This window comes from Myripristis murdjan, chromosome 10 (genome assembly GCF_902150065.1).
Source record: "Myripristis murdjan chromosome 10, fMyrMur1.1, whole genome shotgun sequence".
In the NCBI taxonomy this organism is placed as follows: Eukaryota; Metazoa; Chordata; class Actinopteri; order Holocentriformes; family Holocentridae; genus Myripristis; species Myripristis murdjan.
In genome coordinates, this window is record NC_043989.1 from 11,913,845 (window position 1) to 11,938,485 (window position 24,641).

Here is a 24,641-nt window from a genome sequence, read left to right on the forward strand (position 1 = left end):
AGTGCTTAAGCTGAAAAAAAGACAGTCCAAGAAAGCTCAGCAGGTCTATTTATAAGCTCGTCAAAAGATTTAGAGAATTTTTTGACATGCAAACATCACATTAAGGTTTCACTGCTGCTGTGTCAGCGGTGATAACTCTCGACTGAGGTTTTTTAACATGTAGTTGGAAGCCAGTTCAAAGAAACCTTCAGACGGGAAACAATAACTTAAGTCTTTTATGATTTTCAATGCAAGAGCATTTTCAAATTTTGACATCTAAATTCCCAGCTGGGGATTTGCAAACACTCACACAATTGAGATGCTATGTGTGTTTAGTTAATGTACAACAATCACACTCCAAATTGTATCTTACTATGAAACTGTAAGTGTGTTGGCTTCTTAAAAACCTTCAATTCGCTCTTATGTGGCTCTTTGTCAGAAGGATTCAGTTATTAAGATGCCAGTTGGCGACATTTAATGAGCCTGACCTTTTGGATGCCCCTACATCCCTTTCATTCCAGCTACCGCACCAGATGGATGTTGAGGCTGCGCAACAGCTCTTTCTTTCCTTTTATATTTCAGAGCAAGTTTTTGTTGTCGAAATCTCATTGTAAAGTAGTTTAATTTGGCTTGGAACAAAATGTGAAATGAAAACTATGTGCTTAATCTCATAACTGCTGCACACAGAAAGAAAAAAAGATGGTATTTCCACAGATGAAACACCAGTGTAAACATCATAAAAGTATGTATACTGTGAAGCAAGTGCTAAAAAAAAAAAAAAAAAGTCAGGGGAATTGCATCATAACATCACAGCTGCTCAGATTTAATTTAGTTGAAAAGTCTGTCTTTTCCAGACAGTGTTACATTTTTTTCTTTTATCAACCATTGATTTATAACATTTTGTTTCTCTTTTAATCTTTAAATCTCTGAACAATTCAACGGCTGAATACACACTGTTGGCAAGTGTTTGCTTTCCCTGTTAGGTGTCTTCATTTCCTTTCCAAATATGGAGCCACAAAGTAATAACCAAGAATGAGAGGTTCAATATTTAGTTTGGAAAGAACAGCAGTAATAATATTTCAAATCTCACAAACAGACATGACTTTGTGTGGTGATTGCTCATCCGGGGCTCATATTAAGTTAATCCAGTATAGATTGCTGACAGTATCAGGTATGAGAGGGAAATACCTTGTGGGAATATGTCAAACCTGTCAGGAGTGCGCTGTCAGCAGATCAGAAACCACAGCATGAATGCAACAAATGGAACTCACCTGGGGAGCACGTCAGCATTTTGAGTGAATTTCAACTTGTCGTCTATGGATTACAAAATCCACCCTACCCCAACCAAAACTTTCAGCCAGACATAAATTTTAATTAAAGCCAGATCCCTCTTACCATGTGCACACATGGCTGGTAACTCTAAAATCCAGTTATGGGAAGTTAATTAATTTTCTGCAAGAAAGAAAACAGTGGCCAATGTTGACTGTGGTAACTTTGTTTGTCACTTTTCTTTGGAGAAGTTGCACATTAAATTGGGGACAACTTTGCCCATAAACGCCCCACCATGTGCTAGATTTGCCATATGTCCTTCCTGTCGTTGAAACAATACTGGTGCTAAGTTAGCAATTACTGCAGGACATGCTGGACTTGGCACTGCTTATCTGACAATGTATTTACACCTCTCTGACCAAACAGTAAAATGTGCTTTAGTGAGACTGACACCACTGCCCTGGTCAGTGCCATCAGTTTAAAGGGCACACTTTAAAACACAATAATAAAATACACTATGCATTTGACTTTGATTTAGCATTCTTAGCTTTGAGCACACATTAACCCCACAGAAGCTCACAAACAGCCAGCAACAACCATCGGCTGTCCTCTCTACTGTCACACAAAATGATCTCAAAGCTGGTAAACAACAACAAACAAGACTACTTACTTTTTAAAAAGTGTTAAGCTGAGCACTGGCTTAAATAATGTGATCTGCCTTTGTTAGCAGATGTGTTAGAAGATTGAATTTAACATTAACCAAATGCTTGGCCACTTTGCTCAAACACCCTCTTAACTTAATCATTCCACTGCAGTTTCTCAATGCCTTTCTGCTCGGATTAAGTGAAGATTTTAGACACCACACACTCTCATTTCTTAGGTCACTCGTCGACATTTGACAAACACACAAATGTAGCTTAGCGCCCACATAAGCATCAGCATTAGTGCACTCTGAATTGTGTTGCAAGGTTGCAGGGCTGACAGAGGGTCCAGCAAACCACTCAGTCACTCATTAGTTCTAAACATGCTTTTTGACTTTCCATGATATGATCAAGTTGCAAAGTGGGCAAATGGGTCACATCAGCAGCAAATTTCTATTGGCTGCCCATTCATGAACCCATGAAACTATGTCAGCTAAAAACTGGAAACGCTTTACCATGGTAAAATGTCACTTGAAGGTTTCCCCTTGATAACAATCAATATTGAATTCCAGTGGCTAGAGGACTCGGGGATTTAATACGAGGCAGCAGAACTAGAGAAATGGCTCTCATTCCCAATTTAGTGCATCACTTACTTAGGGGAAAAACATAACTATACACCGTAAAAGAAAAGGAGCTGTCATCCTGCATACATGGCACATATGGCAGAAATACATGAGGACATAAATGGATTGGGGGAAGAGAGGTAAGGTCAGCCAAGATGCCAGTGATTCCTTGCAGTCTATAAAATCCACTTCTGTTATTTTCTCCTTACCTTAAACTTATAATAGCTGCTGCAGATGTGGACAGACTTAATGTTAAATGCCTGTCTTTGAATATAGCTTGATATTCATTTCAAACCACAATACTCAGGTATTCACTTAAAAGCAAATAATTTCTTCTTTCTATAACGTTCTCTATAATTTCAGAATGTTATCTCTGTCTAGCTGCACCTCAATGTAAAACTCTCTGATCAAAATTACATCTAATTAGATGGTGCCTATATTCTGCCCATGGAGCACAAACATATTCTCTTAATTGCTTTGTCATTAAGAAGCTGGTGATCAGAAAAGCATATCATGCGGGAATATGGCTGTTCTGTGGATGCCTACGAGGAGGCACTGTGGGAAATCACTGCTATTAGACATCCATGCATGATCATACCAGGTTTTAAGTGCCACTGGTGTAATCGGCGACTGCAAAAACTGGTCTCTCTGCTTGTGGAAACACACTGCTCTAATTTCCCAATTGTGAAATTGCCCTTGACGTCCACTTGAGCTTTCAATTTCACTCTCATATAGGGCTCTCACTTGAGGCTGAACGCGGGTCTTTTTGACTTTTTGACAACTTTCCGTAGGTAACTGCTCTACCAAACTATACAAATAGACTCATGCCACTGACAGGCCTTTTATCAATGTATATCCAACCACTCCAACCTTTATGTTAATACACTGACATGTCACTTTTTGTCTTTGATGACCTGTGCAGACCTTGTCTTCACACAACTGTACTATATATGATGGCCTATGGCTACCGCTGTCCGCTTTTGATCAATAGCGTCATTGGGGAATGAGATTTGGAGCACATTGCAATTTACTCTTGCACATTTATCTTCACTGATGTGACCACTGCCACTCCTGTACAGTGACACCTCTGGCTATGGGAACTACAGTACGAGATGCATGGTGAAAAAATGGAGAAAAATGGAGAAAAAAATGGAGACATGGATCTACTTCAGGATAGGAAAACAAACAAAAGCAAAGCAGGAGAGATAACATTTATCAAAATCAAAGGTGAGTATCACATTATATGTAACATACGTAAGTGTTCATGAGTTTGTCTTTGGAGCACTGATGCGGAGATGAAACATACACACAGCTTAGACTGTAACACAATACACAGTGACTCACTTAGACATGAATTAACATTTGAAGCAATGCTTGAACAATATCTGTCAACAAAAATAACGCATAGAACTGTAAACTGAATTGCCTTATTGGATTGGCCGAGGTGGATTAACAAATAGCATATAAATTAAACATTCGGTATGGTGGTGCACTTTGCAAGGCAAATTACTACTGTAGAAATTGTACCACAGGGTTTTTAATGTCATGGGAAAAACCAAAAGGGAATACATGCATATTCTATGTAGCTAAAATGTAAAATGGATGGATTCGAAATTACTGCTCTGAGTGAATTTTTGATGCAGCTCATATTTGCATATGACCTCCACCTGTAGAGCATTATCTACCCATTATGCTGCAGCTGGCTGACCAGCTTCTTCTGTTTGTGTGACATCATTTCTGATTTAAATATCCAGTTAAAAAAAAAAAAAAAAGAAAGAAAAAGGCTTAGAGATGTGCCGCTACTCTCCCACTCTGCTTTGTTTAAATATTTGTCCTATAGTGCTTGGTAAGGGACTTGAGAAGAGCACACCTTTTCTTGCCTCAGCAACACTACCACTGCTTCAACAAAAATTTGTATGAAAATGGATAGTTGGGTTAGTGAAAAAATCAGCTCTGGGAGTTGGAAAAATATAAGAACAAATATAGTTGCAGTGTTAAGTGCACTTACAAAATGGGGCTCCATCCATATTCCTTAGAATTTGCTGTGATATTTTTTGGAATTGTTTTCAAATTCCCCCCTCTATTTATTTTAAGTATTCATTTTCTCCTCAGTTCTGTTTTTTGGTAAAGAATAATTCATTTAACCACGAGCCAGTGCTAATGGCAGAATTAGCTTCATGGAAAAGTACATTTAGCTGTCTCATTGCAAACCCTGGGGTTTAATGATTTAGACTAATCCACGCTAACCCACAAAGTCAATCGCTACTTCCAACTCCGCGCCGTCGCTCATGCATTCTAATTTGTAATGCAATCTTTAATCTTGTGGGAGTGAGGCTTGACATCTCTAGAGTACCCAGCAGAAATGATGTTTCCAAGCTTGTGTCACAGCTCTGACAGGGAGACAATGGGCTGCAGCTTGATGACAGATTCACGTTCACGATGGCCCCGTTTCTGAGTGAACCCCACCACCACCCTCGGCATTTACTGCCCAGCCTTAGCTGAACTTCAGCACTCTGATACGGTTTCAGTCTGCTGACTTTAAAGTTTTATTTCACGTGAAATATTCCTCTCTTTGTGATTTAATTCTTTTATCTGCTGGGCTCCTGGATGATACACAATTAGAACTCAAGGGAGCTCTCCTACCACTTTGGCTTGTCCGACTCCTAATTACTGCATTTGTTGTCAAAATTTCATAACAGAGGGCAAACTGGTTCAGCCCCGACACACACATTATCTAGCAAATTCTATTCTTTTCTTTTTTACTTTTTAATACTTATCTCAGCTGTTACTTTTTCTTGGATTTGAAACTTTGTGAATCCAACAGCTAATTAAGAAAAACTGAAATTCTATCTCCCATAGAAAAATGGTTAAATGTCAAACATCCACAGTTCCCAAATTTAACATCAAAGGTTCAGGTGAGTAATTAGGTTTTCTGTGTGTTCTCAGTTGAATTGTCAAACAATTTAAGAGCCAGGACTGCAGTAATCTATTCTTAAAACATCAGCCTATAGTATTTTGATTGGGTATTGTCTCACTTACTGTCACTGCTGAATGGCTGTCTGTTTGTCTGTCAATATGTATACGTATCCATATGCTGATGTAAATATATGTGAACATGTGATTTATTCATCGCACAAAACTGAAACATCAAAATAAAAAAATAACTTTTCAGTATTTTCTCCATGCTGTGAGCTTATTAGACCATGATTGCAATTATATGATTGGATTGTAGATAATGGTTTTGATTGTGAATTGACGAAGGTGGTCTCGACTATATCCATGGTGAGTGCATTAGCATTTAACTTTGAATGAAAACTTAAATCTTAGATTGCACATGAAAGGAGAAGTACTGACCTCCCGAAGGCTGTCCCCAAACGCTAACCTGAGGCTACACAGTTCAAACAATGGCAGATTGAACAAAAATCTCATTTATAACATAGTGGACTCAAGCTTTACCCAAAGGGGAATCTAGCATGGAGCACAGGCCCAGCCATCCTCCAGGTGTCTCTTCAGCCTCTCTGTATTCGAACCACCTTCTCCATGTCTCAGATCTCATATCAGCATGGACTGCCTCCTGTCAGTCTCTGTGAAACAGAGCTAGCAGGACTTCTAATAGAGAGAGGGACTGTACTGACTGCAAAAAATTGCTTTGATGTGCCTGTTTAAGGGCTTGACATGGATTGTGGTATTATCAGCATGGATAGCCACTCACCACAAGCCTCAGTGCAGGTGTGTGCTGTCATGTTGCAGTGCATTGTGCAGCCTCAAATAACTGTCCATTATGTTCTGTTGGATCAAACTCATAGCGCTACACATCTACAGATATGCAATAAACAGCTTTGATATACAGTATCTCATCTCTCTTCTCATCTTCTGCCCATTCAACACTTCCTTGTGGTTTCATGAAGCCATCACAGCTGATGTATGCCTGACTGTCAGTTTATGCTGCCTTCATGAACCTTGCTTTAAGATGAACAGTTGTGTTCAGATGTGGAAGATATAAACGCCGTGATCAAAGCGTTGTGTTTGTGCCTCATCTTCTTGATCTAGTCAAGGTAATGAAATGCAGTGATTAGAAGAGTAAGATTGGATTTTCAATGCAACTGAAATGGGATGGTAATTGCGTGACATAATGAAGCACTTGTGAGTGTGCTTTTGTGTGTGCGTGTATGTGTTTGTGTGCGTGTGTGTGCATGTGTGTGCATGAGTGTTTTCAATATGAAATAAGAGGGTTTCATCAGCTGTGTGCATCTCCATATCTTGGGCTCCCTCCCCCCTTTCCTTCTCCAGTTTTAAAGCCCATTGGGAAATCACAACAGCTGGATTCTCACCAAAACAGACTACAGTGTATCTACTGTACAGTAAACGTATAATTAGAAGCTGTAGTCTGCTTGAGTGCTATGATTAATGTCTTCCATTTTGCTACCTGTGCCTGTATGAATATGGATGGATGCTTCATCTCCCATCACACTCCATATAAATCACATCATCTAATAGCATATGCTTGTTCTGTTCATGCCCCTTGCTTTTTGCTAGCTGACCTAGCCTTTTGCTTTTCCTAGACATATGCTAACTACCTCTTACCCCAAGCTCTAGATGCTCCTAGCCTTTGGTTAGTCTTCCACAGCTGTAACATTTCTCTGGCTACTTCCCTGGCAGAGTAACATGGTTGTTAGCTGCTAAGAGTAACTGCTTAGGGAGAAGAGAGGTTTGGTGGCCTTCTTCTCATTTTGCCCCAGGGGACCATGGCACAGTTACTGCACCATAAGAGGGACATGAGAGAGCCAATTGCCAACGGGTGAGTCACCATGCACTTGGCCCCAATTATGGTCTACCTGTGCCTTAAACTAAAGAATAGAACTGGTGGGGTTTGCTGCCAATCTCTAGGAAACAGAGGTTTCAGACCATGAGAGGCACAACAGATAGTCACACAGCAAATGGTACCCAAACAACATGCACACACAAATGCGCACATTCACAGACACACACACATACACAAACAGTCACTGCACTCTATATGACCCACATTTTGGACATGGCAATCAGGAGAAAAGAAGTTGTAGGCATAGCCTGAGGTCAGTTTCGCTTGATCAAACTGCTGGCTGGAACCAACAGAGTCATGACAAAGCCACCATGGAGCTCAGTCTACCAGAGATTTTCTGAATCATACCCATGAAGGAAACAGTCTACAAAGCTTCAGTGACTGCCTGTTTTTCATATCCCTCATGCAGCTAATGCACATTTTCACAATTGTCTGAAGTCTGGCAGAGAACTGGTTTGCCCTCTTGATGAGTACTTTGTGGATGCACTGTTTGAAATGATATTAACATTGAATTGTGTCAATTGTCTGTGATCACATTACAATTCTGAAAGTTTCTGTGTTAAAGCGTAATGCTGCGTTTGGACAGTGGGCGCAGCATGTCGCTCTATCTGGTTACAAGATACCAACTGGCTTGTGAACTTAAACTTGGGCAGCCCCTCTAGATGTTGCTGATACACCATATGGACAAAAGTATTGGGTCACACTTCTTAATCATTGAATTCAGTTGTTTCATTTAATCATTGCCACACATAGAATCTAGAATAGCAACTCCATATTAATGTCTATGGATTTGGAATGGGATGTCAAAAAATCTCCTGAAGCTGTAATATGTAGGTGATCCAATACTTTTGTCCATTTAGTGTATGTAACATTTCAGCTTCAGGTTGGAGCAAGTGCAGCTGGAGGCATCGTGCAACCAACAAACCATTCTCAGCTCTGCTGCAGAATGCTTGTGTGATAATCCATGCCGCTTCAAAACTACAGGATTGGAATTATGCTGCTGCAGCTACCACAACTTGCCAGGGTGATCGCCACCCTATTGTTCAGATCCAATAACAAGGTCATATTCACCGTAAATGACAGAATGTATTCAGGGAATTTTGGAGGGAACTAGTAAGGGTGGCCATATTGCATGTATTGATTTGACTTTTGGTACATGGTCAAGTGTTATGGTCTGTTATTCCACTCTGCTGTTATATTTTTCTGTAAATACAGTGGGCCTAAGTCCTTAAGCCTTGCTGAGCACAAGACACATAAATGCAATCACTCACTCACTTTTAGCGAGTGACAAGTGCACCATCAAGAAAGATCTCATCAACAAAGAGATGGTTGCTGCTCCTCACTGTGGGTGATATTTTGTATTTCTCACTGTAAAAGAGCCATGCTGCTTTTCTGAGAGTGCATCCTGCATTAGCAATAGAAGCTATTCATTACACAAGAGCCAGCTCCAATAAGAGACAAAGGACTCTATTTTTGTGCTGGTGCAGATCAAGCGATCAGACTTCGTGCTGAAAAAGTGATAATGTCACTGGGTGCTGTAGAATTTTTCCTGCCTGTATGGTAATTTTGTGGTTTGCCATGGCAAACAGACCCGCAGTGTACTGAAAGGAGGTGTTGATTCAAATCAGGTGGCACAGTGCAATTTTGATGTCCAAAAATATACTTGTGCCTCCTTGTCTTTAGACCATCTCTTAGGCATTATTTGCTATATTTGTTATTAATCAGTGTGGGTGTGGTCACATGTAAACCTTCAAAAGTTACATGGGATTTTTCTTAAATGAATGCTTTTGTATGTTGTTTACTTGAACTTTGTAATAAATAGAACACAATTAGACAGATTAGCATATTTTGAGACTTTTTTTTATATATGCTGCATTAGTAATCTAAGTATTAACATTTCAAAACTTGGCCTTAGTGCTGGCATGAACAGTATTAGCCACATAAATAATATTAGTGATAAGTCAAATACATAGCAGTACCTCCCTCAAGCCACTAAAAGCAATCCTCTACAGTACAAAATTTTACTTTTAATATCTAAATTTCGAAGTTTTGGAAATCCATTCCAGCAGAATCACATTACTCATCTCACTATAATTGATATACAAAAAAAAAGAGCATTACTTGGGTGTATTAAATAATTCCATTCAACTGAGAAAAAAAATATATCCAATTGAAAATGAACAGATGTATTCAGAGTTCAAATAAAGGTTGCATTAATGAATGGAAATTCCAAAATGAGATTCTACTACTACCATATTATAAGGTGACTGCCAGCATGATATTAAAACTCATTATTCCCTTTTATTTAAGTGATTAACCCTCTTGAACACTTCTTCAAATCTTCCGCATTTCTGTTGTTCAGATGGAGTACCTATAAGAGCCAGGTTCTGTATTTGCAATTATGAATTCATTTGTTCTTTCCTTTGTTTGTGTGTAATTTTTTTTTCTCCCTGCACTGTGCTGATGATTTATCCATACACTGAGACCGCAGCACATAGCACTAAGAGCTCTGGGAAATGCATGGTTGTACACCAGGAAGAATGGTGGAACAAGCACTAACTGACCAATTCCAACATGTTGCGAGGTACATCTACTTACCAGGAAGTAGCTCTGGGATATATTTTCATAACAGTGAAAAAAAATTATTTTACACAGCAATTCTGTTAGTTATAAAAGCTGTACCAAAACACCATTCCATGCCACCCATCCCAGGATCTGTAAAACACACACAAATTTAACAGTAAACACTAAATTGCTTTCAGTAATTTCTTCAGTTTTATGCCCACTGAATGTCCTCCTTTTCTGATGAGTAGTATGGTGTCACTGCCAGTTGCAGAGTCTCTGTCTATACCACTTGGACTCAGGTGGATTCCATATCTCCCTCTCAGTTTGATAGCACTTGACACATTGATCTCAGCATGCCATACAGCCCAGTAACAGTTCCCAACTCACCTTCTAATTGGATAACATCAATGCAAGCAATGCAAGAAAACACCAGGGGGGCTTCAATTGCAGTCTGAGTGAATAATTGCCTTGGTATTGTTGTTCTCATATTGCTGATTAAGTTTTGGCGAACAAAGTTACGGTGCTGCAAAAATGAGATAAAAAATATAGTTGACGGTTCAAAGTTATGTGTATCTTGTCTGCTGAAGTGTCCCTTTTGTTTTCTTTTCAGTGGATGTGGAAACCCACAGGCAAGACAAACATTGGCTTCTTGACATATCCTCAGAGGCCCGAGTCGAGGAAACGACTCTGGCACTGCCCCATTTGCTTTGTGCACTTCTTCTGGAGTGATGTCTTATTCACAAATCATCCCCTTGGTGTGCTGGATGCACATCATGGCTGCGTATGCCATGCAATTTGTACAGACAACAAAGGAGTACGGCTATGGTGCTAATTTAGCCTGTTATGCTGAAACAAGTTCAGGCAGACTAGGAGCCAATCCTGTTTTACATACAGTGTTGTGCTTTCCCCATGACCTCATATCAGGTGGATTTAATGACTCTTGGGAGTCAATCATCTACACAAGTGAGGCACCTCTTTCTAGACTAAATACAATCAGAGCTGTTTTTGTGATTGTAGTATGTCTTACACTGCACAGATGGTGCAAAGAAAACCGACTGTGCTTCAGAAATCAATAGCAAAAGAAAGCAAAATCCAATGCTGCAAACAGTGTCCATCTCACACATTTATTGAATGTAACACCCATTTATTGAAAAGCAAAAATGTATTGTCCAGTGAGAACCATGGGACTCAGACAACTGATTTCAGGAAACAATGTGGGCGTCTTGTGGGGACACAGACAAATGGAGGAAGTCTCAATGGTCAGGCATCAAGGTGAGAGAGGGAATACAAGGACAAACATTAGGGGCCCAAATGTTGTCTGCTCAAGCCGATAAAGAGATGTGTCTCCAGCTATGTTATGGATGGTTAAGAAGCTCTGGGCCTAGTGTGTGGGCTGAGATAACCATGGGCACAGTATGGCAAAGCATCCCTAATGCAGCGTACCTCTCCAACGGAAGAACAGGAACACATAGAGACTTTCTAAAGATAGGAGTTAATAACACTTCAAGGTTCCAGACAGAATCTAATAGGTTAATGTACTCCTATTTGACTCAGACTACATACAACCACCGGTCTAAAATTTACTGTATATAATGTACAACCTGTCATATTGTTTAGCATGCTTTGTCCACCACTGCAACAAAGCGAGGTACAAAACAAGGGTGTCTACTTTCACCCCAAGTATTTGCCCCATGTTGAAAGTCTTAGTAATAGCACATTATATATTATCAAACAAAGTGCATTACCTATATTAAAGTAGAACAGCAGTTCTGATAGATGCATATTACATTTTCTTTATAGTTTACCATTCAGTTTATGAAGTCACACGTTATCTGTGCAACAGCTCAAATAGTATTTGAGGGATCTGTATCTCTCTCTCAAAGCTAGAAACCCAAGAAACAACTTATGTCATGCTGATATACTGCCTGTAGATATAACGCCTAAGAGAATGAGACTTTGCAAACAGCTAGAATTTCTAAACTTATAAATCTAAACAAGTTGTACATTACTGGAACACTATGAGTTCTGAACTACAGAAAGCAATGATCCCAGGAAAACAGCCTTGGTGCTGTCACAGTTACATCCTTTCCAAATCATTCTCTCTATGGAGCTGCAAATACAACCCAGTACAGTGCACCCAAAAATGTCCTAGAGCATTAGGAACAACACATTTCACAACAACAGATTTCACACTAAGAAAGGTTTCATTCAGCAATTGACTGTATGTAGGCTGTGATGTTTTCTCAAATCACAGCAACATTACAGTTTAACGCTGCACTTCCCACATCAAGGACAACTAGTAATCTCACTAATGTGGGAGGAACAGAATCTGTCAGTGAACTTGAGGTTAGAGTGCAGAGGATTTGTCGAGGTATGTGATCTGTGGTGTTTTACCCTTGGAAAAGCATTTCCCTCCTCATAAAAGATTATTGCATGAAGGCCTCTAATGGCAAACACACCACGGCTATTGCAAAGTCTCAGGTAGTGGACACCAACACCGACAAATCAATGCTGCCGTATCACTATAGAAACGGATTATCGGAGACCCCATTGGTTCTCTAACTGTTGCAGAGGAGGGAACAGAATGTCAATATGGTAAACAATTAATAGCACAGCTCCTATTTGTCTTATACTAGCACTTCATGGAGGTCAACGCACAACTCTGGCCTTTTTTACTTACTGGTGGTAAAACTGTGATTAGTGCTATTGGATTTAATTTGCTTCTTCTAGAGGTGGGCGGGAGTCAAAGGGTGCCTTGACACCAGACACTAATTTATTCAGCGTGTGGAGGAATTACACGGGCTCCCGCATCGTATCCCAGCATGGCTCCCTCTCATTTCATGCTGCTGGAGAGGAGCGGCCTGCGCACTGCCATTGTGTTATCTGACGAGCACAGTTGTAATCCCCTCAACGATCTCCCCGCCCCCCTCTTTAAGACATTCTGCTTCACTGGTCATACGTGACAAAGGTTGGAAAAGAAGGGAGGAAAAGAGAGAGAGAGAAAAAAAAGCAGATTTGTTTGTTGTTTTGGCTTTTACCTTCTCTCCAGCTAAGCCTCAGTTTCCTCATTCGAATGACCTTGGCGTCCTGCTATGCGCCATCTCTGACCGTGTCACACACACAAGCCACATGGATGCTCTTTAATCAGTGGACTGTTGCAATAACACCTCATCTGTCACACAAACTTCTCCTAAACACTGCACCTTAATTTTTTTGCCAAAACTGCTTTGGCACAGATGAAACATCCAAGCCAACGTCCATAAATCCTTTTACTGACTTTGCTCTATCTGTGTTTAACCAATTCTGCCAACAATACACACTGATCTGAGGATTCATTGGTGTCACTGAAGTTGTACTTTGTTTTCCCTCTCTATCATTTATATTTGGTTTTATCATTTTTTTTTTCATTTTTTTTATCACTAGAGTCATGTGTTTTATATCATTCGTTGTATTGTAAATCACAGGAAATTACTGAATAATTATTTCATTGCAAAGAACAATTTAATTGTCTAAAAAGATGATGAGTTAAGTTGATGCTGATAAGTTTTGCTTTGAGTTACTGCTGGCATTAGCCTGCCATATTTAGCTGATGAATTACAGCTTCTGCATAATTACTGAGTAATTGCACTATGGTCATTCTAAATGGTGTTCAGTTAATGAGATTTTGATTCAGTTACAAAGCAGAGCTTCAGTTTGACTCCATTGCCGATAGTTTCTTTTTGTTCAATCATGCATTGTGAGTCTTGGTTTTCTGAGTCCAAACATGTCCTTTCCTCCCAAAGTAAAGTTTAATCAGCATGGCCTGTATGGTCAGACTTAATGACATGATGGAGGGTTTTATAATGGCTCCCACTTCATGTTCCTAATTGCAGAGAACATAATGACCTACAGCAATGAACCTCAGAGCCAAAGTGCTGTTCCAGTCAATAAGTGGCCATTTTAATCTGCCAGGGCCAGAGAAGGAGAGAGCAGGAGATCCACTTAAGTGGCAGTAACTTCCCTTTGTGTCGCATATTTTTTAAGTTAGATATGGAACAGGGTAGGTTTCCCATTATTTAAACTCGCTTAGTGGTCTGCGCTCTCTTGGTTTGCACAAAATACTGTGAGGCATACTGAAACAAAACACTTCAAGCGTTTTGTTTTCCCTTAAAGTGATGGTTTGGATTCATACCAATATAGTCATATTTGCTGCTCCATGTGAGTCTAATTTAAAAAAAAAAATAAATAAATAATGATTTTGAAAGGTGACACACAAAAAAATGTTTTGTAGGATGCACAACAGTGTGTTTGTTTGGGATTCATTAGCATCACTCTTTCCAGTCCCCTGGCTTCCAAAATGGTGGAACTATTTTCTATCACTGTATCGCCATGTAGGTTGAATATGGGACTGAGGCTGTGTGGTGACACAGAGGCAGTGCTGTGTAGGAAAATAGTTCTGCCAGTTTTAGAAGCAGGGAGCTGGAAAGATGTTGAAAGTGAAACCTAAATAACTGTAATTTTTATGTATGCTTTAAAACAATTTTCAGCTTTGTTTCACCACTCAAAATCATGTTGTTTTTTGATCCACATCTACTACTGTTCATGTTGGAGCAGTCACTCCTGGTGAAGCTGCCTTTCTTGTGACAGGGAGGGACTTAATGGACCAAATTTAGTGGATGTATTATACTCGCATGGGGCAGCAAACAGGGGTGCTATACCCACTATAGGGGTAAAGTTATATTTTCAAAATTACAACTCTTTTCACTGTGTGATCTCATGAGACTTTACCGTAGCAGTGAGTTACATACTCAGTTTCTCTCCCTACTCTACTTATTGTGTTAAGCTTGGATTAGGACTACTTGGATAGCAGCTCAGAGAGGCAGGACATTTGTTGGTATGTGGTGATAAAATGAACTGCTTTCATTGACCTCTGGGATAACCTCAGTGTGTTGTGGATATGTGTTAAGGGAGTGATGTGTGACCAGCACAGAACCACACTTTCGATCTGAGGCTCTGTGAATGCATGCTCTGCTACCTCCAAGGTTATGGCGATTCCTTCCACGAACAGCGGGCAATGTTGCATTTTAATGCGCTTCCAGCTGAGGACTAACTGGTTACTAGGGACTATCTGCAGAGATTAGAAGTTTGCATTCATCTGATCATCATCAGTTACACTTGGTGATGCTTGTACCATTCAGTGACTTGGGGTTTTGATGCCAGCTGGCAGCAGAAATGTGTCACTCAGGCAGTTTTATATGGGGACAAACAAGGCAGGGAAGCAGCCCATTTCCCTTCCATCAAATCAGGATGGAAAATGTGCTTGTATAAGACAACAATTATGATTAAAGCTTTCCAAGTCATAAGGTGAGGTTCTTAGTAAGACAAAAGATATCTTACATATTTGTCTGGCTGGTAATGTGGTGCAGTGGTTCAACAAGTGATTTTCTCCATATTAGCCACCTGTCCAACTTCATTATGTTGTTGATTACAGCCACTTGATATTTAATAGGCTAATTATCTTCTAAAGGGTAAAGTGAGACTTATGTGATTATATCATTAATGACCGCTAATGTTTCAACTGTATTGAAAATTAATCCCCCCGCCCCTCCCCCCCAGCACACATTTCCATGGCACCTACTACAACACCCCTGAGCGTTTCCAAATCCCATCCAATCACATGATCAGAACACCTGTTACACTATTTTGCTTGTTCCACTGCCATGCTCTCTTCAACGCCAATTTGACACAGTAGCTAGCTCTCTGCTCCGTAACGGACCCTATCCTAACACCCTGCACGGATGAAAGAAATTCACCTTACCGTCTGATCCGCTGTTCTTTCAAGCATTCACTCTTGGCGGAATCTGTAAAATGCTGTACAGCTGGTTACAATCTGGCACAAAACCATTTTTACCCCAAGGAGCCACCTGGTCATTCAAAAACAGTGCTTTGGAATAAAGTAACACAGACAAAATATTGCCCTTTACCATGCTAAAGCTGTGACATACAGTCTTGTGAACTATGATTTTTTCAAATTTTGAAGTGTGTAGAACCACCAGGAGCCCAGCTATTTTGAAATTTGGGCACTACAAATGAACGATGATGACAGTAGGATTACCGTGTTCTTACTGAGCTCTAAATACCCTGAGAAAAGAAGCCTTTGTTTGCATCTATCAGTCTCAGTCTGAGTGAAAACTGCACTGTCTTCAGATGTGGCAAAGGAGGTTGTTATGCATACTTCATCCCATGGAAACAGGGAAGTGTCATATGCAAGGCTGGGTCAAATGGGCAGAGGATCATCAGTCACATCACTTCAGCTTGACGTGTCAGCCCAGCACTGAGGACGCTGGCCGGCTGCTAGAGAGACCATCAGTGAGCTGTCACCTTCGCCATATAGCCAACAGCAAATCTAATGCCCACTGAAGCACTGGACAGATTTGTGTCAGACACTGCTCTCCAGTCAGGGTTTTTGGCTCAGACTGTGCTCTTTACCTCCCCTTTTGTTGAAGTTGCTTAAGCGGCCTGACAAATATTTGAAGAAGAGAGGAAAGTAGATTGTTTTCTCCCCAATATAAGTGTGGTGCAGTGCACTGGACCTCATGGCAGGTTACTGAACAAAGATGAGCCAATGTCAAAAATATCCAGATGTTGCGACGCACTGGCAATAGGCAGAATAAATAATTGTGTTTATTTGCTTTACTTTTATTCTAAAATTAAACCTTTAATATTCCAGACTTCACTTAAAGTGGAACAGTGAATTATTTCTTCCTTGATGACATTTCCTCTGTGTCTATAGTCTTTATATTGCGAATCTACCCTCAGTCTTCGAAGTGGTGTTGGCTGTGGAGAGCGAACCGTCTGTTTGACTCTTGTCTCCGACTTGGCTCTCATTTTTTAGTCATTAACTCACGTGAACATCCCATCTGTCCTCCTTCCACACTTCCTTTTTCGGCAGCACCCCTCATTGCTCTACTCTGCGTACCAGCCAAGTGTGTGGGGATTTCCGGGGTTTTTTTGGAAAGGACAAGACAGCTCCTTAAGTGTCTGTGACAGAATAATTCAAGGTGAAATTTAGTCTCCGTTATGCTCCATTGATACTTTTTTGCATCGGTGTGAATGTTTTTCTGCTCTGGTTGGATTGCAATTCATTCAAAATGAGGGTACACACTCCTTCACTCCACAGTTTACTAGCCTCCAGACATTACTTTGTTGTTACGGATGCTTCTATACCAGACGGGACTACCATCAGAATTTAATTAAAAGCTATCACAGAACGATTGTGTCCTCTCTTAAGGACTCAGCTTTTGAAGTTTGAGTTGGCTAATTAGTGTTTACTTCATTCCAGAATGTTTCCTCTAAGATTTTTTTTTTCCTGCAGTGAAACAGGTGTTTCTTGGAACTAAGTTCAAAAGAAAGTCGTACCTTGTGGATATTTGTACTTAAAATGGTTCAAGTATTATTAAGCACACATTGGCCCTGACTGAGTGTTTGAGAGCAGTACCTCGTAACTTTTCTCCTTAGAAAGCCAAATTTCTTTGATGTTTGAGTTTCTGATGCTCCATCCAGAGTGGTGCAAACCAGAGTGGTGTAAACTTTATTTCCAAGACCAACAACATTACAAGAACAATTATGACAGCCATAGCACTCTGACAATATTCAGAGTTATGGAAACATATTGCTTTTACAATCCAGGTTTTTTTTTTCTTTTTCAATTTAATGACATCTTTTATCTCATTAGTCTGCAAGAAGATCTCACAGTTCTTAGATAATGGTGTAAATAAATCCATGCGGAGTGTGCTTGCAGAGGTGCACTTCACAGAACACCAAAATGACACAGCTACTGCTAGTCTAGGTTTATTTCCATCTTAGTATGAGATATTGGGATATTAGCATCGTCAAGTAATATAGATGGCACTGTAAGAATAAATCCCAGGACAATGGGAAAAAAACCAATCCACCAATCCACCGAAAAGAATAAAGTGAGGTAAAGCTCAGCAGAATTACAACACACACACATAAGAATTTACACAGACCCCAGATGAGAAACCATGCTTTAAGGAAAATATGTTACATTCATTTTTACAACAATTATCTAAAACAAACGCAACAGCTGATATATTTAACATAATGAATATGCCACTGAGTCACAGCTATCATCAAATATTTTGCCAATATCTTTTGAGCTGATGTTGACATTTTCCAGATTTTTCAGTAGTCTTAGAGGAAAACTTCACATAGTCTTACACTGCTATATATCATCAATTTGGGATGTTCATTGCATTTAGTTAATTTGTGGTTTTGAGCTATAATTTACTTTTTTGTGTGTGCCCATCATAAAAGGTTTGTCTAGTTCATTTTTCCTTGGTTAAGTGATTTCTTGCATTTCCCAATATGAGCGTGAACCTCTTGGTCATGGCCATATAAATATAGCTAGATGGCCAGCTTTGCGAAGACTGGGGCGTGTCTATGATCATGGCTATACTCCTTACTCAAAACTTGTGTCCGCATCACATTCTGGTCTACTGAGACTGCTGACAGTGAGGAAACTGGTATGTGTATTTCCCTTGTGTTATTGTTGATGCAAAATGCAGAGCCCAGAATGAGGCCCGTGCCTTCTGAATCTGAGGGATTTACCATCAATGTTTTAAAGAGCTGAAAACATATCTCTTAGCAAATTCATTTTTTAGCGTTTCAGGGTTTTAATAGCACTTCAAATAACTCTGACCCAAAATCCCACCACCATCCAGGACTTGAGCTCATGTGTAAGCAGGTAAACCCAACATTTTAGTCCTGCTTTCTAAACCCTGACACAGTCCCGGGTTATTATGGGCATCAGTGCTAATCAGCAGGGGTGTAAAGGGGTCACCCGCTAATTTTGGACCTCCATGGGAAAGCAAGCCTAACCTCAGCATGACTTCAGCCAGTGTAATCTGATGATTTCCAATAAACTGGACTGGACTCTGACTTGGTCACTGTTCATGGTGTAGTTGTAATGAGAGACTGCCAGGGTGGTTCAGTCAGGTTGAAAGATTGTAACACCAGTTAACCCGGCGGTGAAATATGCGGTCCGGGACTTCTGCTTATGCAAAAAGGGTCACAGAGTTTTTTTCTGGCATGTAGAGCAGGTTTAAAAAAAAAAATCCATGTAAAGCCCACTTGCTTGGTGTAGAAGTGGTACATGCCTACTGACTGTACAGGAGAAAACAATTCCCTGTATATAAAATGAAATATTTTTGTTTAGGAATGCGAAACAAGAGCATGTGACAGCAATACACTGAAGACTGTCTCAGTAAACAACCTCTTCTTGTCATCTCATATTTTCCTAGCAGGGTTTATGCATTTTTTTTTTTTTTTTTTGCCCGTGTTCATCTCAATAGACTTCACCCATAGCTCTTGTCTATTTCCATAATTCTACTACTAACAGTAACGGCTGGTGCAATGACAGGTGAGCACTCAATAGCACAACTTGGAGACAGGACAAAAATCAAAGTCACTTTTACTTGCAGTGGCTTGGTGCACAAGAAGTCGGGCAGATGAACAGGCAAACAGAGTCCGACAAGGAGGAGACAAAGGCGAGGTCCAGGCAACACAACAGAGATCAAAGCCAGCAGGAAGGGCTAAACACAAGATAGGCTTGACACAGGAGGATGAAGGATGAACAGCTATGCCTTTTCCACCGAAAAAGTTCTGGTTCTCAAACTGGTTCAGCTCAAGATTCTTGGAAGTTCTTGGAGCTGAACCGCTGCATTGATGCATGCAATGGTGGACGTGCACAACAGAAGTAAATACTCTCATTACCACGTTGTGGTGGTGAGCCCTCCTGCCTGCTCACAACTGCAGCACAGAGCCTGATAGGATTCAGATTGAGAATTATAAACTCTAAACTGTCTTTTGTGTTTTTATGTGTAAAGTTTTTATTTGCAGACATGTACATGTCACAAGTGTGAAGGAAGCTCTGTTTAGTGTGAGAAAAATATGTTTAACCTCTATTTTTAAGTTTCTTCGGAAGCCGTCTCCATTTTTCCTTGTGGAATACTGCACATCCACTCACTTCCCACTTGAGAACTACTTTTTTCTGGTTCCACCTGATAACCAATTTCTCCGTTCAGGAACCAGTTTATATTTGGTGGGAATGCAAAGAATGGTCCAAATTTGGGGCACAAACCAGAACAAAAACTGGTTCTTTGTTGGTGGAAAAAGCATATAAAAGAGAGACTAAATACACAAAGACTAAGGAGGAAAAGGTGAAACTAACTCAGTGGTGGGAAGACACACATGGGCAGGACCTTACGTTTCTGCAACGGAAGGAGAGGCAAGTACTTCTAAATAAATCGATTAATTTAAAAAAAACATTACTTAGGCAGCAGGGCAAGATATCACATCCACTTTTAGAAAATCTACTGGACTTGAGGTTGGTGATCAAGTTGTGTCATCATCTCCTTGAATACAGTACATATTTAATTAATGTCCCTTTGCATGTGCCTTCTCCTCCCCACTGGAGGCTCGGGGCTCTACAGTGCCAGTATTTCACTTGCATTTGCCCCTAAAAATAGAGATGTGCCAGCCGGAAAAATAATTTATGAGCACAGTGTGCAAGTTAAGATTACAATCGAACATAATCTTCCTTTACAAACATTAACGTTTCGGCTGAATACAAAACAGCTGTAATTATTAAATAACAGCTTAATGTGAGTGGTAATGTTATGTCAAACTTACAGGACAGCCACTTAACACTGACCATCAGTCCACAGACAAAACAGGCAGAAAATTACTCATTTTTACTCGCATGCTGTGGCTGCTTCAAAATAAAAGCCTCCTACTCCTTCGCTGATGGAAAGCTTGTAAAATAAAACAGCAGCCTTTGCATTTAGTGGGCATGGGCCAGTGTGTGATTTTAATTATATGTGCTATAGCACAGATGTGTGTCCCTTAGTACACGCGTGAACACACACAGACTCAACACACACACACACACACGTGCACAGTGTTTCTGTGTGTGTGTTATGTGTGTTATGTAATCAGCTGTTTGTTAATAAACTGTATTACCTAAACATTTTTCACTGTGCTCCTGAATTTCTATGTTTGCTCCTAAAATATTTCATTTCAGAGCATGTATGTACTCCTCGGGAAGAAAGTTAGTGTAGAGCTCTGGGCTTATGATGGGAAGCAGTTACAAGTGGAAAAAACCAGGCCTCTCCTGGCTCAATCTCTTTCACTCACACTAACACGCACACACACACACGCACACACACACACACGCACACACACACACGCACATACACTCACACAACGAGAACACCCAGTAATCAGACTCATGTGGATCCTGCTCCAAAGTGAATGATGAGATTTACTGTGTTCAGTTGTGACTCAGAGGGAACTCTCTCTGACCAGAGGCAAGAAGAGCAGGGATCCTCGGTGCGATTCTCTGCCCTTCACCTCGGTGCAATTTGCTGTGCTTCACTTCCAATTTGCTATAGTGCAGATACACATTAGACTAGATGATGCGCATAAAGTTACACAATTTGTGTTTCCACGGCGGTGCATCTCGCCAACTGGTGGGGCCAACACGTGTCATAGTTTTGAGACGAAAACTGCAAATCACCTCATTACTGTGTGAAACAGAGCCTCTCAATGAGCTGCTTTGGCTTGTAGCTCTGGCTCTTGGAAAAGGGTGAACTTCGCTCCAACTCCCTCATAGCAGTGACTTCATAACTGAATAAAGGTCAGGTCTTCAAGGAGCATGGCTGCAAAAATAAAGCCCTTTAAAGAAGTTAGATTTTGCTGAGAAAACTCGCACACCGGTTCGTAAGGTAGCAGGCCAGCTCCAGGCAACAACAGCGATTTTAGGTTTCCTCTTGAGTTGACATCCATGCCAAACAGACCTTTAGTGTTGCTACAGTACAAAACACAACAGTTTTTTCCCCTCCCTATTCTTACCGCTCTCTCTCTGTCTCTCTCACTCATACACACACACACACACACACACATACTCATCACTTTCTCAGACTATGGTATGAACTTTGTTATTTATTACCCTTTTCATCCCTCTCTCCCATTTCCACTTGTCAAACACCAGCCAGTCCAAAACCCATCACACTGATCCGGCCTATGAAGAAGCTTTTTACATTATAATCGTCCCTTCAAATCTCCAACATCCCTTCCTGCCACTCACCCCCACCGTTCCCTCTCCATCTCATCTTCCCTTCTCCTATCTGCACCATTTCTCCGCGTCTCACAGCCCTGTCTTCCAGTTTGCTAATCTCCCTGCCCCCTCCAGCTAAATGAATCACCCCCTCAATTTCTCCTCCGCATTTCTCTTCTCCTCCAGCCCCCACTCCCAGCTTGCTCCACTCCCCCCATCTATCCCCTCCCTGTCATCACTTCCGTCAGTCTTTGCCTATCTGTGCCCCCTTTAACCCTTTCTGTCCACGTGCCCCCACTCCTGCTCCCACCTTCTCTCCTCCTCCGCCTGCCCTCGATCCCTTCTCTCTCCCTGCTCTCAGGCTCTGCGCTCTCTCCGCCTATATGGCTGGTAGAAAGCATCTAATTTCTCCGAGGAGGTGCTGTCAGCTGACTGCTCTCCAGGCTAAGAGCTGCTCTCCTAGCCCCTGGGTTCACAGAGTCACGGCTCCGCTCCGCTTCAGGATTATGCAGATCTTAATTCCCTCCTGTTCACACCTGAGGTTGACAGGGCATGAAATAAGGAAAGTGTTCACAGTAAAAAAAAAAAAAAAAAAAAAAGTTTTTGCCACAGAGTGAGGGAGTCAGAAGGAAAGGTAGGGAAGGAGGGGAGGCAGGGAAGGAGGGAGGTAGAGATAGACAGAATCTGTGAGAGAGGAAGAGGAGCGAGAGCAGGCTGGGATGGGGATGAAGGTAGAGATGGTCTGAGTCAGTGGTAGAATGAAGAAAGGAAATAGAAGGAGAAAGAAAAGGAGATACAGGTGCAGAGAGGGGGCAGAGATAGACTGTGTGAGGATGAGGGAGAGAGAGAAAGACAGCAAAAAGGAATGTGTTTTTGTTGTGTCTGTCCCCAGACACACTGAATGCACAGTGACTGGAGCATGGCCCTGTTTTCATACAAAAATTAATCAACGCTGCACATGTGCTATGCATATTGTACTTGTTTCTTGCCATTTTGGGAAACATCATGAATGTGAGCCTTTATTATGCATGGCATTTCTAAGGCTCGGGTCTATAAGCAATTAATGTTATGTTTTCTCTTGGTTGTTACAGCAGTGCTTTGCTCACTAATTGTTTATGAATTTTTAATTGCTCTTTATGAATATCCTACACCAGCAGCAACTGTACCTTATGTCAGCCTCAAAAGTCACCAATATCCCTGGCTATTCAATTCCACAGGTTGTTTCGGACAAGGAAAGATTTGATGGACCACAGGGTTTGATTTTTAAGCTATCATAACCATTAGAATAAACAATGTGTGTGTGTGATAAGTTTACAGTTGGTGGCTCATTCCTAAATTGGCATGGGGTCAGCTGGGCACCTCTCAGTTCAAGGAGCTGCAGCCATTGCATGAAATTACAATTTATTGAGTTTGCACAGGAAAGATTATTTGATATTAATGTAGAGCCCCACCAGAGTTATTATTTTTCCTAAAATAAAGCATACTTACAGGTAGACTACCATATTTTTATACATATCATTTTTTATATCCATTTGATTTTATTTATGGCAGCATTAGCCAAAGGTAGCCTAAAACATTGCCTCCTACTTTTGCGTTAATGACCATTGCAAATGAACAGAATCATTTTCTTGAGAGCTAATATCCTCAGTTTGTTCAAGTCAAGTCGGCCGGCGATTAATTATGATCAAGTTTGAAAGTCATAAAAAAAAAAAAAAAAGGCAGATGTGATTTTTACAGTCAGCAGCGTCGACTGTGACGGTCCAAAAGTTGATGACAAGCACTAAGTCAAAGAGAAAACAACTTGCACAAACACAGCGGGGATAACAAACATGAGAACAGCATGTCTCACCTGATAAAGCCTCCTTGGAAAAAGCAGAAAGACAAGACATACAGAATCCTAATGACCTGTGGGAGCATCCTCTGGCTCAGATCTCTCTCAGTCCCGTTGAATAACTTGCACAAATAATCTCAGGAAATCACCAAATCCACTGAGCGGCTTGTGAGGCTGGGCTACAGGAGGAAGGCATCGTCTCTCTCAGTGATCCAAGCTTGTCTGTGGGGAAACTTGTCCCCCTCCCACCAAGTCCAGAGGGCTGCACACATCCACAGCAGGCTCTCCGCTTCGGGCAGCTGGACACCACTGGCCAGTGTGTTAGTAAGCATGTGTGGAGCCGAGTGACGATATTTTATTATGGTCGTGTGACTTTGGCCGTTTTTCTCTCTTTTTTTTTTTTATTCTATGACCAATTTCTCGCTCCAGAGGAAAAAAAACACGCGAGGATTTAAAGGAACAGTAGCCTCTGTTTTGATGGCTGCCAGATAATCGTAATTAGCTCCAATTGGGAGGTGGAGTTTGGAGGCGGGCGGGGAGGAGGGGGGGCAGTAGCTGGGAGGATGAGTCGCTGAGTTGAAGCAGAGGCTGGTTAAGGACAACATGCACTGATATACTTGTGCATTTCTTTTATTATTATTTTTTTTATTTATTTATTTTTAGTATTTCATAATGAAAATTTGCAGGTTTGAGGAGTCCATGAGGATTAAGTGAGGATGAGGAGGGATTCCTCAGAAAGAGAAAGTGTGTGTGCACATGGCTGGCAATCAAAGGACCTTAATGAAAAATAACT

The 24,641-nt window shown here is 40.8% G+C and overlaps 1 protein-coding gene across 1 annotated transcript in view; it reads right to left on the minus strand.

The window, feature by feature from the left end:
• Window positions 1-24,268, minus strand: part of glra4a (glycine receptor, alpha 4a) — a 45,081-nt gene extending 20,813 nt beyond the window's left edge. Inside the window, exon 1 of the mRNA XM_030062826.1 lies at window positions 23,867-24,268. Within this exon, the coding sequence (XP_029918686.1) occupies window positions 23,867-23,934 (68 nt within the window). The 5' untranslated portion in view covers window positions 23,935-24,268. The remainder of the gene's footprint in view (window positions 1-23,866) is intronic.
• Window positions 24,269-24,641: the final 373 nt, after the last annotated feature.